This window comes from Phoxinus phoxinus (assembly GCF_949152265.1).
Source record: "Phoxinus phoxinus genome assembly, chromosome: 2".
Classification (NCBI taxonomy): Eukaryota; Metazoa; Chordata; class Actinopteri; order Cypriniformes; family Leuciscidae; genus Phoxinus; species Phoxinus phoxinus.
Window position 1 is genome coordinate 7,182,477 of NC_136877.1, and position 21,018 is coordinate 7,203,494.

At 37.3% G+C, this 21,018-nt stretch overlaps 1 protein-coding gene across 5 annotated transcripts in view; it reads left to right on the forward strand.

Annotated features, from left to right (window-relative positions):
* nfat5b (nuclear factor of activated T cells 5b) overlaps positions 1-16,507 on the forward strand; it is a 52,770-nt gene extending 36,263 nt beyond the window's left edge. For 3 of the 5 annotated variants that reach the window (XM_079583450.1, XM_079583451.1, XM_079583453.1), the window contains 11 exons: positions 6,272-6,839; positions 7,042-7,228; positions 7,401-7,591; positions 7,716-7,888; positions 8,973-9,107; positions 9,189-9,241; positions 9,799-9,931; positions 10,193-10,261; positions 10,372-10,466; positions 10,575-12,333; positions 12,420-16,507. In XM_079583450.1, the coding sequence (XP_079439576.1) occupies positions 6,272-6,839; positions 7,042-7,228; positions 7,401-7,591; positions 7,716-7,888; positions 8,973-9,107; positions 9,189-9,241; positions 9,799-9,931; positions 10,193-10,261; positions 10,372-10,466; positions 10,575-12,333; positions 12,420-12,658 (3,602 nt within the window). In that variant the 3' untranslated portion in view covers positions 12,659-16,507. Of the gene's footprint in view, positions 1-5,650; positions 5,714-6,271; positions 6,840-7,041; positions 7,229-7,400; positions 7,592-7,715; positions 7,889-8,972; positions 9,108-9,188; positions 9,242-9,798; positions 9,932-10,192; positions 10,262-10,371; positions 10,467-10,574; positions 12,334-12,419 lie in introns of all 5 variants that reach the window. The other 2 variants (XM_079583452.1, XM_079583454.1) reach the window with 1 other exon arrangement.
* The last annotated feature ends 4,511 nt before the right edge of the window (positions 16,508-21,018 follow it).

A 21,018-nucleotide genomic window follows, 5' to 3' on the forward strand; every position in this document is an offset into this window, starting at 1 on the left:
TTTAGTGGCATTATTTTAGTTTGAGCCTATACTTGATTTTTTTGGTGGAAAATCCTGCATAGTGCACCTTTAACAGAATATTCTTCATGATTATCTGTTTATCAAAATGTATATTTTGAGACTCTTTAAAGTTTTAATGCAAGGCACAGATATCAATCCAAATGTATATGCTGACCCAATCTTCTTGACCCAAATCATACATCATGATTCTGTTACTATCATTTTTAACTTTAACTTTTTCCCTTTCCCCCAAAAAATGATCCCCTATTAAATTTAAATGTTTATTTCTCCACTAAGATGGAGTCAGCTGCAAGACTTCTGCTACTGTACCTAAAGTTAAAATTACCAAAAAGTGTAAATTCTGTCACTGCTCCCCTGTAGGAATGTGTGTCCTCCATTGGTGAATTCAGATTGCATTTTAGTTTGGTCCCTCAGGGCTCCCGTTGGCTTGTGTTACAGCTTCTATCAATAGTGAAAGCTCTGAAGGCTCAGTATAACACAACACACTCAGGTTGCTGTGTTCAGTTGGCCATTTGCCAAGTAAAGAGTACAGTACGGTCATAAACATGGAGGCCAGACTAATAAATCAGAGGGGGTCTTGTAAGAAATGTGAATTTTTTTAACATGAATCTGTTGAGTTTGTCTAACCTGCATTTTGCTTGGTTCCCAGATATTATACGGTCAAACCCATTTCACATAGAAAAATGATTTGCAGCCACTTTCAGCCAAGAACAAGAAGAGAGAGACGCTGTGTGTTCATTGCCATTGTGTCTGTGTTGTTGCACGCCTGCCAAGAGGTTGCAACACAATGCGCAATGAAAAACTCTGCCTTTGAAGTGCTCCGCCAGAACAGGGTTTCAATTAATTTCATTAACAATTCTGCACAAATGGGAGCAGATGACTCAAATGTCACAGTATGGCAAATCGTTTCTCCCACCATACATCCTGCTCTCCATTGATGCTTTGGGGGAGTCTGAGATGTTCAAAGTGAAAAGGGCAGAAAGAAAGAAAGAAAGAAAGAAAGAAAGAAAGAAAGAAAGAAAGAAAGAAAGAAAGAAAGAAAGAAAGAAAGAAAGAAAGAAAGAAAGAAAGAAAGATGGATGGATGGATGGATGGAGGGATGGGTGGATGGATGGATGGATGGATGGGTGGATATATATATGGATGGATGGGTGGATGGATGGATGGATATATAGATGGACGGACAGACAGACAGACAGACAGACAGATAGATAGATAGATAGATAGATAGATAGATAGATAGATAGATAGATAGATAGATAGATAGATAGATAGATAGATAGATAGATAGATAGATAGATAGATAGATAGATAGATAGATAGATAGGATGAATGGATGGATGGATGGATGGATGGATGGATGGATGGATGGATGGATGGATGGATGGATAGATAGATAGATAGATAGATAGATAGATAGATAGATAGATAGATAGATAGATAGATAGATAGATAGATAGATAGATAGATAGATAGATAGATAGATAGATAGATAGATAGATAGATAGATAGTATGTGTGTACATGCATAGAGAATTGTTTGTTGTTTCTATTCTCAGTTTCTCCCACATGGATATATTTCTTCCTGATTTAATTGTATGGCTTGGGTGACCACACTTCCTGTGCATGCAGGTGTCCTCGTGCTAATCATGACGCAGTTTGAGCAATCCTTCTGTGAAGAAGACAGAGTTCAAGTAATTCATTTAAACTGTTGTGAGGCATGACAACAACAAACCTCATAAATGAGGATATACATATTCAGTACATGAGGCATAAATAGAGAAGAAGGCATAAATAAATCTTTTCAGTGTCATGTAATATAAATCCGTAAATATAATATAAATGGATAAATGCTCAAAGTGGATGCAAATCATTCTCTCTGATTTATTTGAGGGGATCATTTTTGTCTCTGGTTGTTAACCAAAAATGATGGTCTTATGGTTGTAATTGAATCTTTGTTGTTGTTTTTGCTATTTGAATTCTGTCTATTCAAGTCTTGAATTTAAACCAGCTTTATAGTGAAAATTAAAACCTCTGGGTGCATCTTCTACCATTATGATTTGCATATGATACGAGCCACCGTGGTTAAATGGCGAGGATGATTAAATGATGGGAAGTCAAGTCACATTTATTTAAACAGCGCTTTATATCTTCTGATTAATATATTAAGCTTCTCATTAATAAACAGGAAAATAACAGTGTTACTGTTGTAAAGTTAATGAATTATGAAACTAATTCAGTGTGAATTAATGAATGAAACTAGAAGCTCAGTGTTTGTTTCAATTAAGTTAAGTTTCAGTGTTGCAAATATTAATAATCATTAATTATTAATTCAAGTTCAATTATCAGCTTTAAGCAGCTCTACAGAAGGTGATCATTATCATCATTATTCAGCTCAGGTCAATGTTGATTCAGTTCAGTTCAATAACAGTCAATGTTACAAAGTTAGTGTCATTATCCAAATCATTCTTCTGACAGTGCAGTTAAAGGTAGGCTAGGCAAAACGAGTTCTCTTTGAATTGCATTTCAACAGTTTAAATAACTTTTAAACTGCAATGCATAAAACACATGATAATGATAATCTTTCGTGATCACTCTGCACAGCAATGTCACATGATCATAACCGCCATAGAGACGATAGTCCAAAATCTCTACCGGTTGACACATTTCTACCAGAATATCACCCTACTTCTATTATTAATGACTATCAGGATGTGAAAAGAGTTTCAACAAGTATAACAACAAGTGTTTCTGAAATACATTGCCTACCCTTCCTTTTAAATCTATAATATTACTAATTGTATTTTAATGTGATGATTGCCATCTTAAAACATGCCCATCTTTGCTGTTTTATAATTAATCCCAATGTTTTTCAACTGAAAATGGAAAAACTACTGTACGTCTATGAAAAATCATATTGTTTTGGTTTTGTGCATATTTGACTGTCATGTGTTTGACTGGGACATTTTGTTTAGAATATTTTTTTATTGCATTTTGTAATTTGTTTTGTTTATTTAATTTTGTTTATTTTGTCTTAATTTTAAGCAATGTTGTTTACTGTTTCCATTTGAATCTTAAAGGAACACCGTGTTTATTTCATTTATTAATGATCTTTTCTCCTTAGAATTAAGGAAGTTGTGAAACACCGTTAGTATAATGGTGCTTGTTGCAACAGGGCATTATTCCCACATATTTGAGCATTTGGAATGGGAAGACTGGCCCGTGGGAGGACTAGAATGTGGCCTGATTAGCCTGGACTAGTCTTCCAAATGTAAACAACACTGTCATCAGAATAATAAAGTTTTTATGTAATGTTCTTCCACAGCCATTGTGGTTAGAAACCATTTCTGAAATGGCCCATAAATATTTTTTCATCCAAATCGTGAGCTGATCTTCTGTTCTGATGGTTCATAGATAGGATTACAATGCAGAATTCATTTCACAAGCTTGCTGTAAAGAGCCCACTCTGAGGTAGCAACGTTCAGAATTTGAGTTTGTTTTATAAGGAGGGATGTCAGACTCACCCCATTGTTATTGTCATTGTCTCATGCCATAGTTTCATAGTCTTGTATTCAAACAAAGACTATTATTAAAGGGCCAACCTTAGGTTGGTAATATGTTACTTCTCTTATTATGCGTCTGGCTGAGTCTATGGCAGCCCTTAGAACTGCTTAGAGGAAAGTTTCAAACAATTTTCCAGAAAATATTTTGACCTATTGAAAAATTGCAGCAGTCTTTATCACCACGCTTGCCACCTACTTAATAAAACAACACCAGTTTTTACTTGGTTGGTCAGGACGACACTTGGTAAGCATGTTTTGGGATGGTGCCACCTAGTGATCGCTTTTTTCTACTCCTATAAATCCTAAAATTTCAATCCAGTCCTGCTTAAAATCAATAATATTCAGAGTACGCTAGACAAAAAAAGAAAAATCTTATTCTGTAGGAGAAACAGCATTTCAATGCTTGTGTAATGTCCTCATCTTGGTATGTGTCGTTAGCAGAGTTTTAGCAGTGTGGTGGTTGAAGATCTGTGTCCAAAATCGCCCCTATACCCTTAAATAGTGCACTATTTGAGGACACAGCCATTTGTAGTGGTGTCAGAAACCATAGCGGACTATATCGAGTGCACTCATTCAATCCCACAATGCACTGCATTAACGAGTGTACAACCGATGTACGCTCAACGGCTAGAGAATACCCATAATGCACTGCACAATGATATCACACTGTACAATGTGGGTGTAATATCAAACAGGTATACATTTATTTTTAATTGATCATTAAATTCTTTAATTATGATGTATAAAATAGTTTACATGACAGAGTTCAGGATAAATCTTTTCATCTTACTATTGGAGTGGCCAGTTTGCTAAGTTTCAAATGATTATTAAACAGCGAGCACAAACTATGCAAAAGCAGCAGCCCTTCCAGCGCACAGTGTCCGAATTCACTCACTCGTTTTTATTCACTCACTCAAGTGAACTGTAATAGTGGACTAATGTAGGAAATAGTGAATGAGGGTATATAGGGCGGTTTTGGACATAGCCTTAGACTGCTGAAGGTTGCTGGTTTGAACCGTCCATGATGCAACCCAGTTTTGCATTTTACATCAGATCCTTTTGGTGCCTGGCCTCAAAGCACTTTGATTCTTCCAGGTTCATTTTCATGCATTACAGCAGATACATGTTGTAATTGTAAATGATAAGTGTAAAGAAATACTGTCACTGTATTAAGTCACCGTTAAAGCGTTAGTTCACTCAAAAATGAAAATGATGTCATTAATTTTTCACCATCATGTCGTTCCAAACCCGTAAGACTTTCGTTCCTCTTCAGAACACAAATGAATCTCACATAATTTTTGCCTATCCACTGAAAGTCCACTCAAACAATATTTGCACACAAAAGTACAAAAAACATTGTAAAAGTAATCCATATGGAGAGTTGATGGGTTTAATAAAAGTTTTTTTATGAGACTCAATCGCTTTCTATGTTGAACAGATTCAATTTGGGCTTTTATTCACATACATAGAGCTCAATCAGAAGCTCAAACATGCTTGATTGATTGGAATAAAAGCATAAATTGTGAATAAAATCTGTTAATGATATATCTTGCGATCGTGTCTCTTCAGAAAAGCTCTCGATTCATTTGAATTACTTTAACAATGCCTTTGTGAACTTTTTGAAAATTTAGCTTGAATATTCCTTCAATGGAGAGACAGAAATGATGAGAGAATATTAAAAAATGTGTTCTGAAGATAAAAGTCATACAGGTTTGGAATGGCATGAGGGTAAATAATGATAGAATTGTCCTTTTTTGGGTTAACTATCACTTCAATAAATGTTTTTTAATCTCTTTTTCTCCCTGAATATGCATGTTTATTTATGCCAAACAAACACAAATATCAAAAATGTCTTATTATGCCACACACAGGCATTATACTGTTTTTTTGTGTGACAAATGCTTCACCTCATCGTTTGTTCAAATGAGGAGTGGAAGGTGTGTAGTTGGATTTTCAAGGCAAATGAATACATTAGATGCACCAAAAACAAACCAATAAAATTGAACAAAGCCTCTTCATTTTACTATCCGCTTTTATTACTCATTGGTTGTCTCATTTTCATTCCAGGAATTTCTCTCTGAAGCAGGGAGTGTCTGCATACAAAATGCTCTGCAGTTTTCTGCTTCATAGGTCAGACACTGGTTTATCTTGTTTCTGTGGCTATGCTCACTCCCATCAAAATTTGTGCAAATTTGTATAAGAATTTGCTTGCATCATTTGGATGAGAGATATAGACCCCCATATAGACTGGAATAAATATTAAAGCAAATGCCCAATTTTTTTTTTTTGAAGGTCATATGCAAGAGCTCATTTACTGTAGATGTCCAATGTATGCTTAAATAAAACCCATTCGAGGATATTATGGCTAGCGGGCTGTGCGTAATGTCTTGGAGAGTGATGTCATGGCCTGCTCTGCAGTAACTCTACATGAAATGCTTGTTTTTCTTTTTTCACAGATGTTATTCAGCATGATCGTTTTGCTCCCGTTGTTCGTTTATTTATTTCCACAGCATTTCAACTGCTTTTTGACATTTGCCCGAATGATAGATAATGCTCTGTAAAAGATTTAAAAAAAAAAAACTGGAACAGCTGTAAGGAAAAGAAAGAGAAATGTCTTGACTTGACTGGAACTGTTGGCTCATGTTTATACCGATGCCTTTATTCACTGTTTAATTGTACACACTACAGATGCGTCGTCCACCTCTTCTGCTATGAGCACGGGAAGTCCTCGCAGTGCTTTTCCCGCCTCTTCCACCTCAGCTTCAGAACGGATCGCCGGGAATGACAGCAGCGCGCCAGGAGATGTTAGCAGTCGGAGGAAAGCCGAGGTGCTGGCTGCGGAAAACAAGCTTTCCGGCAGAGTTTGCGGAGAAAAAGGTGGCCAGCAGACCCAGCAGCAACACCAGATGACACCCTCCAAACGGCCTGTCCTCAACATCTCGCCTCCGCCCGAGGACCTGTTCGACGACAGCAACATGTCCTGCCAGGATGAGCTGCTTCTCGACTCAGAGCAGAGTAACAGCATCTGGATGGAGAACTCGGTCTCTAACTTCAGCATTGTGAGCTCCAGCTCCTACAATGACAACACTGAAGTGCCCCGCAAGGCCCGTAAGTGTACCCCGCGACAGAAGCCGGGGTCAAAGCCGGTCCCTGCTGAAGAGGCCAGCATGGATGTCTTTGATGCAGATAGTGCCAAAGGTCCACACTTTGTGCTCTCACAACTTGGCCCAGACAGCAAGACCTGTTCCAAAGCAAGGTGAGCCATTTAGTGTCATGGTATACTTTGGGCCTCATGACCTTCTCGTACGTTTTGGTGCAGAGATTGGCGTGAAGAACCCAAAGTATTTAATCAAATTAAAGGAATAGATCACTCAAAAATAAAAATGTTATATGAACTAAAAGTACAAAAAACCCAATTAGCTTTCGACTGATGTTCACCAGCGATCCTTGTTTCGTAGCTCTGATGGACCTCAAGCGTCTGGTCTCAAAGGCGGGATACTGTCTAGTCAGTATCCGCAGAAGAGTGAAGGGAAAGAACTGAAGATTGTGGTGCAGCCCGAGACTCAGCATAGAGCGCGTTACCTGACCGAAGGCAGCCGTGGGTCTGTGAAAGACCGAACACAGCAGGGTTTCCCTACTATCAAGGTGGGTAACACACACTTAAGCCTGGAACACACCAAGTCGGCGGTTAGGGAAAGTTGCAACACAAATGAATGTACCTTTAAGATGAGTCTTACGTCATGGTTCTCTTCTCACTTTCCCCTATTGATATAAATGCATGTTACTCTGTTAACCACAAGTTTCTTGATCCTTGCAGCTTGAGGGTGTGAAGGAGTCAGTGGTCCTGCAGATTTTTGTGGGCAATGATGCTGGACGTGTGAAGCCCCATGGTTTCTACCAGGCTTGCAGAGTCACAGGCCGGAACACAACTGCTTGTAAGGAAGTGGACATCGAAGGCACCACTGTCATCGAAGTGCCTCTGGATCTCAGCAGCAATATGACTCTGGCGTATGTAACAACGTGTCAACTAGTGTTCAATTCCCAGTGTTCTAATCCAGAGGCTGTATTGATCAAATGTGGTTGGAAGTATTGATATTGAAGATGACCAACTGACAGTCGGGTGTCTTTACAGTGTAGACTGTGTGGGGATCCTGAAGCTCAGGAATGCCGATGTGGAGGCCCGTATTGGGGTGGCTGGATCTAAGAAGAAGAGTACCCGTGCCAGACTGGTGTTTCGAGTCAACATCCCACGCCCCGATGGCTCTGTGCTCACGTTACAGACCTCGTCGTCTCCCATACTGTGCAGTGAGTGGCTTTGGGTTATTCATAGCATCTCCCTGCTGGCGAGCCCAGCTGGTGCTCTCGTCACATAGGAGAGGTAGGGATTAGACGGGGGGATAATGAATGTTTATATTATTAAAGCCATAGAGCCAAAAAAAAAAAAAAAAAGGAGAGAGAATGAGTATTAGGCAGAACATCAGGTGCTTACTGTGATGAATAGTACTAAAATTGAATTTCTGTGTCGCCAGCAAATATTCCAGGTTGATTACAACTTAAGTTCTACTGACACCATCTGTAGCATTCTGTCAATTACCACAGAAAATGGTTTTGATTTATTTAACATTGTGTTAGGACAGAAAACACATTTGCTAGGGTTGTTGTTCATTAAGTGCAATCATTTCTTTTTAACAATGTGTTTTTAGCACTGGAGGTGTTGTTGCATTGACACAATGTCTTAAAATTGTGGCATGAAATGCAAAAAAAAAAACAGTTAACACTGAAGTAGACAATATAATAGTGCACATGTGGATTAATTGCAATTTATTAGATTATTATGCAATGTGAAAAAGTGAGTTTTTGCTTAAAACAAGCTAAATTATATGCAGATGGGGTAAGAAAATTCAGTTTGAATTAAGATTATTTTTCTTACCCCATCGGCAGATAATTTAGCTTGTTTTAAGCAAAAACTTCCCCAGGAAACAAGACTTTGGCAAAAAATAGATATATATTTGGACTGGAAACAAGACCAAAATACTAAGTTAGAATGTTTTTGCAGTGTAGACCGTAAGTAATTCACTTTTAATTTAACTATTAAGAAACAACTGTACCTCTTTGCCTACTTTTGTAGGTAAATGCCCTTCTGGTTATGCATTACCAGCATATTATCTGTGTCCCTTCCTGGTTTCCTTATGTGAATACATAGCAGAAGTAAGCAGGTTTTCCGCTAGTTGTAGGCTGATTTTGCTGTATGGATTTGTTGACCCACACGTAATGTCAGCTGTGCAGAAACTAAAATTTTAGTCATGGTCTGCTGCACAGAAACATTTTACGTGGCTGTGTATCCTAATGGTCCTTTTCTCTCTTTCTCCGATTGGTTCTGTTTATATAGCCCAGCCTGCAGGAGTACCTGAGATTCTCAAGAAGAGTTTACACAGTAGTTCTGTTAAAGGGGGGAATGAAGTCTTTATTATCGGAAAAAACTTTCTCAAAGGAACCAAGGTCATATTTCAGGAGAATGCCTCAGGTATCCTTACATGTTACATGTTAAATACTTTTCCTGCACAACACTTGCACTGTTTAACCTCTACTTGTTTGATTGTCGCAGATGATAAATCCTGGAAGGCAGAGGCTGACATTGACATGGAGTTTTTCCATCAGGTAAGCCATAGCATCTGCTGTGTCTATTATTTGACTGTGTGGGATGATCAAGCACTGCAAAAATAGAGGCAGCTTTGCACAGGTCACAGACATCAGTGTCCCCAATTGTTGCCTGACATGAATATGGAAAGAACGACAGATTGATGACCTAGATACACAAACAGTACGCAATAAAGTTTTTATGCAAGTGATTTAAGTAGATCTGTTTTTACAGTGACTTGTCTTGAAATGTCAGAAGTGATTTTAGTTGTCAATGTTTTTTTTTAATACATTGCCACAACAATAGCAACAATAATATACTAATGCAAAGGGACCATACTTTACTAATGTAGCCAAAAATGTCTTTGAGGAATAAATAAATCTGGCTAGTGTTGAAATTGCAACAAAATGCATGTTCAGACATCCCGTTTGATTTGCAGGTGATTTGAGTGAATCATATAAAATAGTCTGATAGTCTTCCAACACTTCTTTGAAGTCTTCTCATATATATGACACCACCATTATGTTGTGATTAAAAAAGATGTGATCTTTTAATCTTTGACTTTCTCCCCTTTTAGAATCACATTATTGTCAAAGTTCCTCCATATCAGAATCCAGCTATCACATCTCCTGTATCGGTTGGTATCTATGTTGTTACAAATGCCGGACGATCCCATGATGTTCAACCATTTACGTACACTCCAGAGCCAGGTCAGTTTAATCTCTACCCCCGTTTCCCAACCCCGTTCCTGGAGGCACACCAACAGAACACATTGGGCGTCTCCCTTATTTGACCCATCTATATTAGGTCTTGGAGTCTCTATGAGCTGATAAGTTGAATCAGTTTCATTTGAATAGGAACAGGTTGAAAATGTGTACTGTTGGTGTGCTTCCAGGAACAAGGTTGGGAAACACTGTGCTAGAACGGTTTGCCATTTAGAAAAATCACTAATTTTGTATAAATTTTTTCAGCTGTTGATTCCTCTGTGAAAAAGGAAATCTTGCCTCCAGTGACACCTTGTTGTTTTGAACAAATAAAAGGTGAGCAAACATCTATGTGACTATTAGCATAATGTGATGTTGCGCTATGAGTGCCAGGGTATTTCTTGAAATGGAAGAGTCACTGGCCTTCTGTCTGTTGTTTCATACAGTAATCGATACTGCCTTGATGACGCCGGTTTTGCCTCTTGTTAAACGAGAAGAGGCCACACCAATGGAGGTCTCCAGTAATCCCTCGGCCTTCAAGGTTTGTATAAATCATGAAACATAAATCACCACAATAAATCAGTACCACATCAAGCATTTCCCTATAAATTGATAAATGCCTATGTTTATCCTGTTTGGAACCCAACAGACCTCTGAAGTCATCAATTCAGCCTTAGACATGAGTACTGAGATCTCCACCAATAACTGCAAATTTTCCAGTCCGCTGGCACACCAAACAAGAGAACAGGATCAATCTTCGAATTCTGTCTTTTCTAACAAGGAACCATTCAGCACCATCCAGGAACATAATCTTGCATCCAGCGGCTCTTTCCACGTGCCTAATAAATCTCTTCTCCAGCAAGGAGTTCAGCCATTCCTCTTGGAACAGAGAGACAGTCTTGGACAGGAGAGATCAGGCAACAGTGGCGGATCAGTGGTGGGGCTGTCCCAAATAGATGACAACCCACAGCAACAGCTCTCCCTTCTACCTCCAGATGAGGTGGCACAACTTGAGCAGGCTGTGCGGCAGCTGCAAGCAAAGGGATTCTGCAACATCCAACTCCAGAATGAGAATTCAATGTCAAAGCAAAGACAACATCAACTTCAACAGCAGCAGCAGCAAATCCAACAACAGCAGCAGCAAATCCAGCAACAACAGCAGCAAATTCAGCAACAACAGCAGCACATCCAGCAACAAGAGCAGCAAATCCAGTTGCAGCAGCAGCAACACCAGCAGCAGCAAACTCTGGAGAACCTACAACATCAGCTTTTTCAGCCGCAGGTTCAGATTCATTGTAGTTCGGAGCAACAAAGCTCTTCACAGGGAATGGTGCAGAATGGAAATTCCCTCTTCCAGCAAACCCCATCACAACAACAGCAGCAGCAGCAGCAAGCAACCTTGTTTCAACAAGCAACTGGCTTTCTTCAGCAGCAACCCAGTCATTCCTCACCTTCCCTGTTTCACAATCCGACGGCAATGACGGAAGCCCAAAGCCCACAGGAGGCTCTTTTCCACACACAGAAGACCTCACCCAACCAGGATCAGGTCCAAGCTTCCCTTTTCCAAAGCAATCTCAATGTTCTCAGTGGGTCCAACATGTCTGTTGAAGCTCAGCCCTCTGCAACCAGTATGTTTATTTCCCAGAATGCTGTATCAGGTCAACTTACTGTTAATGCCAGCCAACCACAGCAACTGGCTTTCCTCACTTCTATGCAGGGGACTCTCGAGGCCCCATCTGTATTTCAGACTCCAACCCAACTGTCCCCCATTCAGCAAGGCACTCCGATGGAGCAGCAGCAGTCACCACAGCATGCCCAACCTGGCTCCATGTTCCAGAGCATCTCCCAATCACCAAGCAAACTCTCCCCTGGTCAGCAGCAGCAGGCTGGTCTACTCCTTGGGTCCTTAAATTCTCCAGTAACACAAGAGCAAACCTCAAATCTGTTATTCGGTGGACAAGTTCAGATTGGATCGATGAACAACAGCAGCTTAGCTTCTCCAGAACAACAGAACACTTCCCTTCCCTTCTCTCAGGCCGGCATGGTTACAGTCAGGCAGCAGGAGTCGTCTAAACCCATGACATTTCAGGATCAGACTACTATGGTGGTCAACCCGTCCTCGAATAAGCCAATTTTCCAAGACCAGCAACCAATGCAGTTGGCACCAAGTTCTGGTACAGGACCTTCACAGTCTGTTAACCTCTTCATGGCCCAGTCCAACATGCAACGGGGGATGGCTTCTCAAGAAACCCTGTTTGCACCACAGAGTGATGTAACCAGAATTCAAACCAGCACTTCCTCTCCAGTACAGCAGCCTGGTCAACTCTTTCAGACTACAATGGGTGGAAACCTCAACCAGCCCAACCGTAATCAGCAGCCCGACCTCTTCCTTTTTGAGATCCAGAATGGTTAGGCAATGTTCTTAAACATGCTTTAGACTTGTGTGTCTCATAATTCAGAGTCATACCTCATTCTAATGTTTTCTTTCCTGCAGAGTGCCGTCAGCTGATGAACAGCCCAGGATCTACATTATCTGATCAGATCATTGCCATCAGTCAGTCTGGACAGAGACAGCAAGAGAGTGAGGGGCAAATCCAGTCTTTACTTGGGCAGTCTATGCCAGACCCTGGAAATGTGCCGAGCACCTTGACAACCTCTCAGAACATGGAGAAGATTGATGATCTTCTGGTGAGCCTTCAGGAGCAAGGCAATAACATCTCCCACTCCTACTAGGGTCTTCAAGGATAAACTGCCCAACATCTCCATTCCATATATGATTGTTGATATTTCTTGCACACATATTGGATATTTTGGTATCTTTTATTTTGGATATTGCAAAAATATTGGATTGGAGATACTTTGATCATACCCCTTATAGCAAGAGTAGGCCATTAACTTTTATTTAATTCTACACATTGACACTGAGAAAGTAGAATCGCCCGTTGAAAGATTTGGCAAAATCTCTTGAAGAATCACAACTAAAACCATGGTATACAAATTCTGACCTGCAATTCTTTGGCACAATGGCAGAACCCTCTGGAGAACCTCAAGGCATCCTTAAAGAAGGGCAGTTTTCCATAGATCTTACAAAATGCAACCCATATGTTCCTGTTATAAAGACCGGCATTGGTTCTGCAGCATCCCCATCATAAATAAAGGCTTTAAGGCAGTTATTGAAGTTCCTTGCGTAAACAATAGGATATTTGACGCGCCTGGAAACCTAGAGAATCTCAAAAGGGTTTCGTTGGTGTGACAGTCTAAGGAACTAAAAGGGTGCCTTGAGTATCTCTTTATTTTTACAGTGACGGAGAGAGCATTTTGAGAAGATCAGGACACATGAGATGTCTATTTTTAGCTGTAAACTAAACAAATAATCAAGAATGCCTGATAGAAGCAGTCTGCAGTGACATTTTTATTTTTTGTAAACAGTCATTAATACCTTTTTATCTGACACACTTGAGTATAAGCTATTTTTCTTTTGGAAAAATCTTTTTAGTCAAATGGGAAAATAAATTGTGTAGAATATACATATTATGTACATTCACTTAGAATATAAGTGAGAAAACAAATGTGTTTTGGCATTTTCCTTCTAGCACTTTATGTATGTTTTCAGTGTGGTTAGTAATTCCTGACTCATTGACATTTCATCAAGCTTTCTATCTCAAACCAACCATGTTTACTGAATACATAATTCTACTGTCTTTCATCTCTGTGTTTTTTAGACTAATCCGAATAGTACTAGTAATTAGAAATGCACATTCCTGGTTAAAAAAATCAAACGAGTAGTTATCAGTAATCTAAAAAAAACAAAGCTTCTGATATTTATTTTTGATTTTGGTTTACACAAGTCATTTCTTGCCATCATATTTAGATTGGTGTCTATGTTTTGCATGTCTGAGTGTCCTATATACAAGTGTATGTGTGACATATTTTCTGATTATACCTCTAAAAGTTTGTCATTATTAAATTTATTCTTATAATGATTCTAAAATATTGACAGTTGATGCTCAAATCATTTTGTGTCATCGTGGTAGGTTATTTTATTTAGTTTACCAGTGTCTGGTACGCTGGAACGGGGCTGATTGCATTTTTGGGGGGCAAATTAGAAGGCAGTGTCCAACCAGTATTATCGACAAGTTCTCTGAATATGCAGTAAATACAAACGCTATAAATGCTGGGGAAGCAACCTTTTATCTTTTGTAGCAGAAATCGTTTTTATCAATCACTTCTACTCAAATCCTAAAAATGTATAGATATATATTCTACTTCATCGAAAATTGGTCAGTTTTGTGGCTCAGTTGCTTCAATGTTTGTGTGTTCGGTTATGAAGTGAGTTTGTTTTGAATGTAGAGAAACATTATGAGCTATATATTTCTGGTAATAACAAGCTCATTTATGTGTTCTAGTGTCAGACATAATGTAAAGCTGCCAAACTAGTTTGTGTGCTTAATATTAGGCCGATGTGACATTAGTTGGCAGATTGTTTTGTTGTTAGCATGAGGGTGAAAAATATACATTATGAGGGAGCTGTTCTCTGTAATGTCACAGAAATGGCTCATTTGAGCCTGCTATGTTTGGTATTAAATGTCAATTTTTTTTTGACTATTTTCTTTGCTCAGAAACTTGGGTGACTTTTATGCCTACTTTTTAGTAGAGATGATTTGATCTTCTTTTTTCCTTTTTTTTGGGGAGAAGTTTTGCTTGAGGGGTGCTTTTTTTTATATCTCTGCATGGGAAAGAACTGTGAACGGGAACTGGAAAAAAGTCTTCATCTCTGTACAATACTAATTGTTATATTTTTCCATAATCAATATTTATGTGAATATTTACTTTTTCACCCTACCTCTTTTTAGAAAGTATTTATTTTTGTGTCTCAAGAATTTTTACAATTAGAATCAATTTAAATTAGAATGCATAATTATAACATATTTCATATGTAGCTTTTGTTTCATTTATGTCAAATCTTTGAAATAATTTTTTTTTGTGTGTGTATCCCATATACTATTGTAATATCATGTTTAGGCTATAGAAACTTTGTTGAGAATCATTATTATAATGCACCGCGATTCGGTTGTACATTCCTGTACTTTCAATATTGCAAAATGATCATGGTTCTCAACTCACCTGGATTTTTATTTAAATATAACTGAATTCCTATAATGATTTCATCAATCTTTTGGGAAATATAAGCCATATAAACAAACATTGCCCCTAAAAATTCTTTTTAGATGATTCTTGGGACCAATTATGAATTTAAATTGAAATTGTTTTAAATTGAAACAATTTAGCAAACTAATCATCTGTTTTGGATGCAATAACATTTATAATTTAAAAGTAAATATTTATAAAATGTAAAAGGAACACAAGTGTGTACGTTTTTTTCTTTAAAATATAATAAAAGTCAGTTCAGTATTGCAAGTGATGCTTTGCAAATCACTTTTTTTTCATTTATTTATATTCTGACACATTCTTCCTACTCATCCCAGTCAATAAATGAATACCAAACAATGTGCCTCTAAATTGACTAAAACCAATTAATTGTTTAATTGGTCGCATGACGTGGTAATTATACAGCAATTAGTCGTGCCTTCTGATTTAAAAGCAGATAATTTCCTGGCCATTGCCTATTTTGACTGGTCATGAAACGACACCCCTTTAAAATTTGTTCCACAATGGATACGTAGGCTATGTTGTATGTTTCACTTTAAAGGTGCAGTAAGCAATTTCTGAGAATTATTCTTGAACACTGATGATATTTGAAACCAACCCAAACAAACATGCCCCTCCCTTCATTGCTCCGCCCCCTAAATGCACAAACATGCATTGCGAGAGTCGACGTCTCTTTATCATAGCTGAAGCGAAGCAAAATAAAGCTTTGTAAAAAGTAAAGCGAACATGAGTAAATGCAAGCAGTGAGTGGACACACCCCCTGCTGCTGATTGGCTCACTCTTCTCCCCCATCATGAGTGAACACCTGCATCTTACTGCTAATTGGCTCACTCTATCTACTCCCCCATCATGAGTGGACACGCCCACTACCGCTGGCCACTTGAACTACAAGTGTGTTGAGCTGCTCGGTCTGAACCATTTTTAACAGCGTTTCTAGGAAATTGCTTACTGCACCTTTAAATTGACTAGATCAAGAATAAGTAATATTATTCACAAAAAAAACACAATTATTTTATTTAATATATGCTTCTTTTTAAAATTTTGTTTAAAATTATATGCAGTTAGACTGAATGCATATTCAGTTGGACTTCTTTATTCTCTGTTGCGGTTCTGCTGCTTATTAATATATGAGAATTCCTAATGTGCCATAACGAATGTCACTATTATGTCAGTCTTATGGCAATATACTTTTTTTGTGTCAGTTTGCTCTATTATGTTGTCTGATTTGGAAGTTTCTGTTGTATGTGATGATAACATATAACTTCTGACATAATTGTGACAATATAGGCTACATAAAAAAAATCATAGAAGCATTTTGCTTTTGTTGGGGCATTTTTACTCTTGCAGCTATTTTTCTGTAAATGTTATGCGGCTATGTATCAATAAAAATAGGTTAAATAAAAATAATTACAGTTGTGGTCTTGTTGTCTATCATGCATTTGGTTCTGAAAATCAATAGGCCTACTATATCCTTCCTGCAAGAGTCAGAGACTGCAGTTTCAGGACCGCATTTCTAGGACCCAGTTTTGTTGTGACATCTACACCAATTCTACTCCATAAGAGACCTGAATTAAAACAAACAGATGCAAAGACTACTAGACCCACGGAAAGGATTCAATTGTATTTTATTTCCATGTTAAAGTGGCTGTGATCGGCCTAAAAGGAAAACAATGATATTTAAATTGAAGTTAGGATTAAATACCTATTAATACTAATAATAATTACAGTAGTAATACTTTATTATTTGTATTATTCGTATGAGTTCCTGTGTTCGCAATGAAAGAGAACTGCAGTAACGTTTTTTGAGCAATAGAGGTCACTGCTCTCAGCCAACAGATTCTGCTTCTTCATTGCACTTCATTCAGTCATGACTAGATGACTAGACACGACTAGACCATGTTTAAAACGTTGTATAACTATGGTTTTATCAGTCAAATCCGGCACAAGCTAGTCTTTAAAAACACTCTTTTGTGCAAATTTACTACTTTCTTCCCTCCACAATTAAAGCAACAAGCACCAAGAAGCAGTGGGTTGCGTCCGAAAACTGAAAAATGCTGCCTTGGTAGGACGAATGCAATGTTAGTTTCACTTCCTGTCTCCTGAGATATCTGATCGAGGTCGATTTTTGAAGGCAGCATAGATCTATCCTTCACTGCCTTTGATATCCCACAATCTACAAATGTATAACAGCTAAGAGGCATTGTTAGCGCACAACCGAGGTGGTAATGCGATAATGCTTACAGTGTAAGCACTGTAACACCGCGTATAACACACACACACACACACAGCATATATATACATACAGATGTTCTTACAATATATATAGGCTATATATATATATATGACATAATGTATATTAATATACTCAAAAAATATGTGTATATATTTTGTACGACTTGAGAAAAGTATAGAGTATGGCAGTCTGGTTGAGGAATGACCACTCCCTGAGTAGACAAAGGACCTTTCTGTAAATTACATTTGAACTCTCTTGTGAAGTTATCATCACCATTTGAGACGAAAGTCTCACCTCAGTCAGAATATATCTCTTTCCCTCTTCTCCCTCATGCTGAGATCACTGAAATTCACCCAAAATCTATATGGTTAAAATGTGAACAATTTTCAGACAGTTTTATATATGTTTGGTATCATTTGAAATGTATCAGTGCGACTGGTACAAATGTCTCATTCCCAAAGAAGTAAAATAAAAGGTAATAAAGTTGCACACAGAAGGGTGAGTCTTCCAAGCAAATGGCCTCCTGCTCTAAAAAGGTGAAACCTATGAATGCAAATTCCCATTGCATGTTTCCATGTGAAAGAAGTTTCTGTCTATAATGAAATGCAAGAGGCTGTAACTCAGATCAGCCCATAATGTTGAAGGATCTCAAGGACTTCAGCATTATGTATTTTTTTCTAAATGTCGGGTTTAACCTCCATCTTTTACTCTTTATCTCTGAGAATTTGATGTTATTGTAGGCTATTGATTATCTTTGAACTGATTTTTAAATTGGCTTGATATATTCACCTAAAAAATGACATATTATAGCCTACCTATGACCCTTTTTAACCTTTGCTATGACACAATGAATTGTAAACATTTTGATTTTATTCTAACTGACTAACATTATTTTCAGTAAAGAGTTAAAAAGAATAGTCAAACATTCGCTCACATTTAATTATGCACAGATATCATTAAAACCTTTTCATTTATGGAGTCATATGAAATAACAAGAAAATTTATTTAATTTAATCTAATTACTTTGCCATGAGGAAAGACAGTAACGTGCATTCCTTCACCCGCTGAGTGGGCCAATCGAGCCGGGCCTTACATGTGAATTGCCCTAATGTGGGACATTTTCTGCACTTCAGACTTCTGTGACATATTGCGATGTGTAACCAAAACATTAAATCCACACCCAATACTTTTTTAAAAACCCCAGTATGTTTCCTAATCAAATCAAAAGAGAAAATTCAGATAACCCATTCATAAGAGAAATTATAGACATATTAGTGCTCTTATTGCAAGTCGTCTGAGACAATCTGCAGCTTTCCTAATGTGGGACAGTTGTGTCCCCAATATGGGACACTTAAAAATCTATGATAAAAGACCAAAAATCACATTGATATATGTAGAATAGTAAAATCTTATTTTATTTTAGATTCTCTCTTAAATCTTAGTTAATAATTTTCTTGGTTATGGATGGATGAAACATGGATAACTGAACATCATCAGACCGATAATACATCTTATTATCTAGTTCGGTTTACTTAACAACTTATCCTTTCCCTGCTTCTGCCTTTCTTTCTGCATCTGACAATCTGTCCCTGTCTTTCTCACCTTTGCCATTGTGATCTAAAAATACATTTCATTGAATTAATCAGATGCATAAAATAAAGTGGAATGGCTTTATTGGTTTTCTACTGCGTTTTTAAATTAAATTCAGCGCTATTTTTCCTCAAGTCAACTACCTACCTTTTACACACACACACACACACACACACACACACACACACACACACACACACACACAAACACACACACACACACACACACACACACACAGAGAGAGAGAGAGAGAGAGAGAGATAGAGAGAGAGACACACACACACAAAAAGGAAAAAAAGAATAAAAAAATAAACATGACTGTACAAATCTGCATTAACAGTATTCAAATATTGCATTACAAGACTAAAACCATGTAAATAACCATGTTTGTCCCACAAATCATGCCCCAACACACATTTTTGACTCATTGAAGTACTGTCCCACATTAGGCTGATCATGCTGTCCCGGATTTGGAAACCACATTTCCTAATGTGGGACACTAGGAAATTTTATAAAAATATAAAATATATAGATTATGCACACAAAGTTCCACTATTTTTTGATGGACAAACATTTCATAAGCATATTAGGCTAAAAAGTAGCAGGATTGCTTTGTTTAAAATGTATTTAACTCCTTAATATCAAATTTGTTAAAACTCTATGTCATTAACCTTCGGATGGTCTTCACACAAGGTGTCTCCTGTTTGATGATTGCTCCACCCTCAAATATGATTGGACATTTGATAGGTCATGTGATTTTGATAACATGACACCACAGCTTTTTCTAACCCATAGTTTCACTGTCATTCATGTATTTGTGTGGGACCTACAAACACTAGAGCTTAGGTGTCCCACATTAGGCAGTGTCCCACATTAGGGCAATTCACCCTACATGTATACATTATTTAGACATTAGACACATGTAGACATTATATATATATGTATGTAGACATTACATTATATATAGACACATATAGCATGGTACACACTATTTTTTTGTTAGATTCATAGTTTTGACAGCACTAATGATATAACACTACTTCAAAAGAGATCTATGTGTAGGTCTACTTCAATATTAACAGGTACTGATACATTTCACAAATTTAAAACACAATAATACGAGGAGGCTGATTTGTGCCTCAAATTTTATGGGTGAAATAGTAGAATTACAAGATCTGATGCAACATGAAAGAAAATTTCTTAAGTGGAAGTGACCATGCAGGGTCTTAATATTATTTAGGGAAATATACAGTAGGCCTATATATATATAAATAAAAATGTTTGTGTGTGTTTCTTTTATTATTGTTATTTTTTTATATAATTATTTATATTTTACAGTTTCATAATTTAACAATTAACCACAATTTAACCATTATTTTATTGTGTAATAATGTGAAATTCGTTTTATGAATGAACATTGCTGGTGTTGTTTATGTTAAACATGCAGATATTTATAGAAATAAATAATTAGAGGAGAAAGTGACTGATGCAACCCCAAGCAACGATACTTTTACACTGAAATGTGGTTGAATATTAGCTAGTTTATTGCTGCTGTGTTGTAACCTATGACCCTTTTTAACCTTTGCTATGACACAATGAATTGTAAACATTTTGATTTTATTCTAACTGACTAACATTATTTTCAGTAAAGAGTTAAAAAGAATAGTCAAACATTCGCTCACATTTAATTATGCACAGATATCATTAAAACCTTTTCATTTATGGAGTCATATGAAATAACAAGAAAATGTATTTAATTTAATCGAATTACTTTGCCATGAGGAAAGACAGTAACGTGCATTCCTTCACCCGCTGAGTGGGCCAATCGAGCCGGGCCTTACATATACATGTATACATTATTTAGACATTAGACACATGTAGACATTATATATATATGTATGTATGTAGACATTACATTATATATAGACACAAATAGCATGGTACACACTATTTTTTTGTTAGATTCATAGTTTTGACAGCACTAATGATATAACACTTCAAAATAGATCTATGTGTAGGTCTACTTCAATATTAACAGATACTGATACATTTCACAAATTTAAAACACAATAATACGAGGAGGCTGATTTGTGCCTCAAAT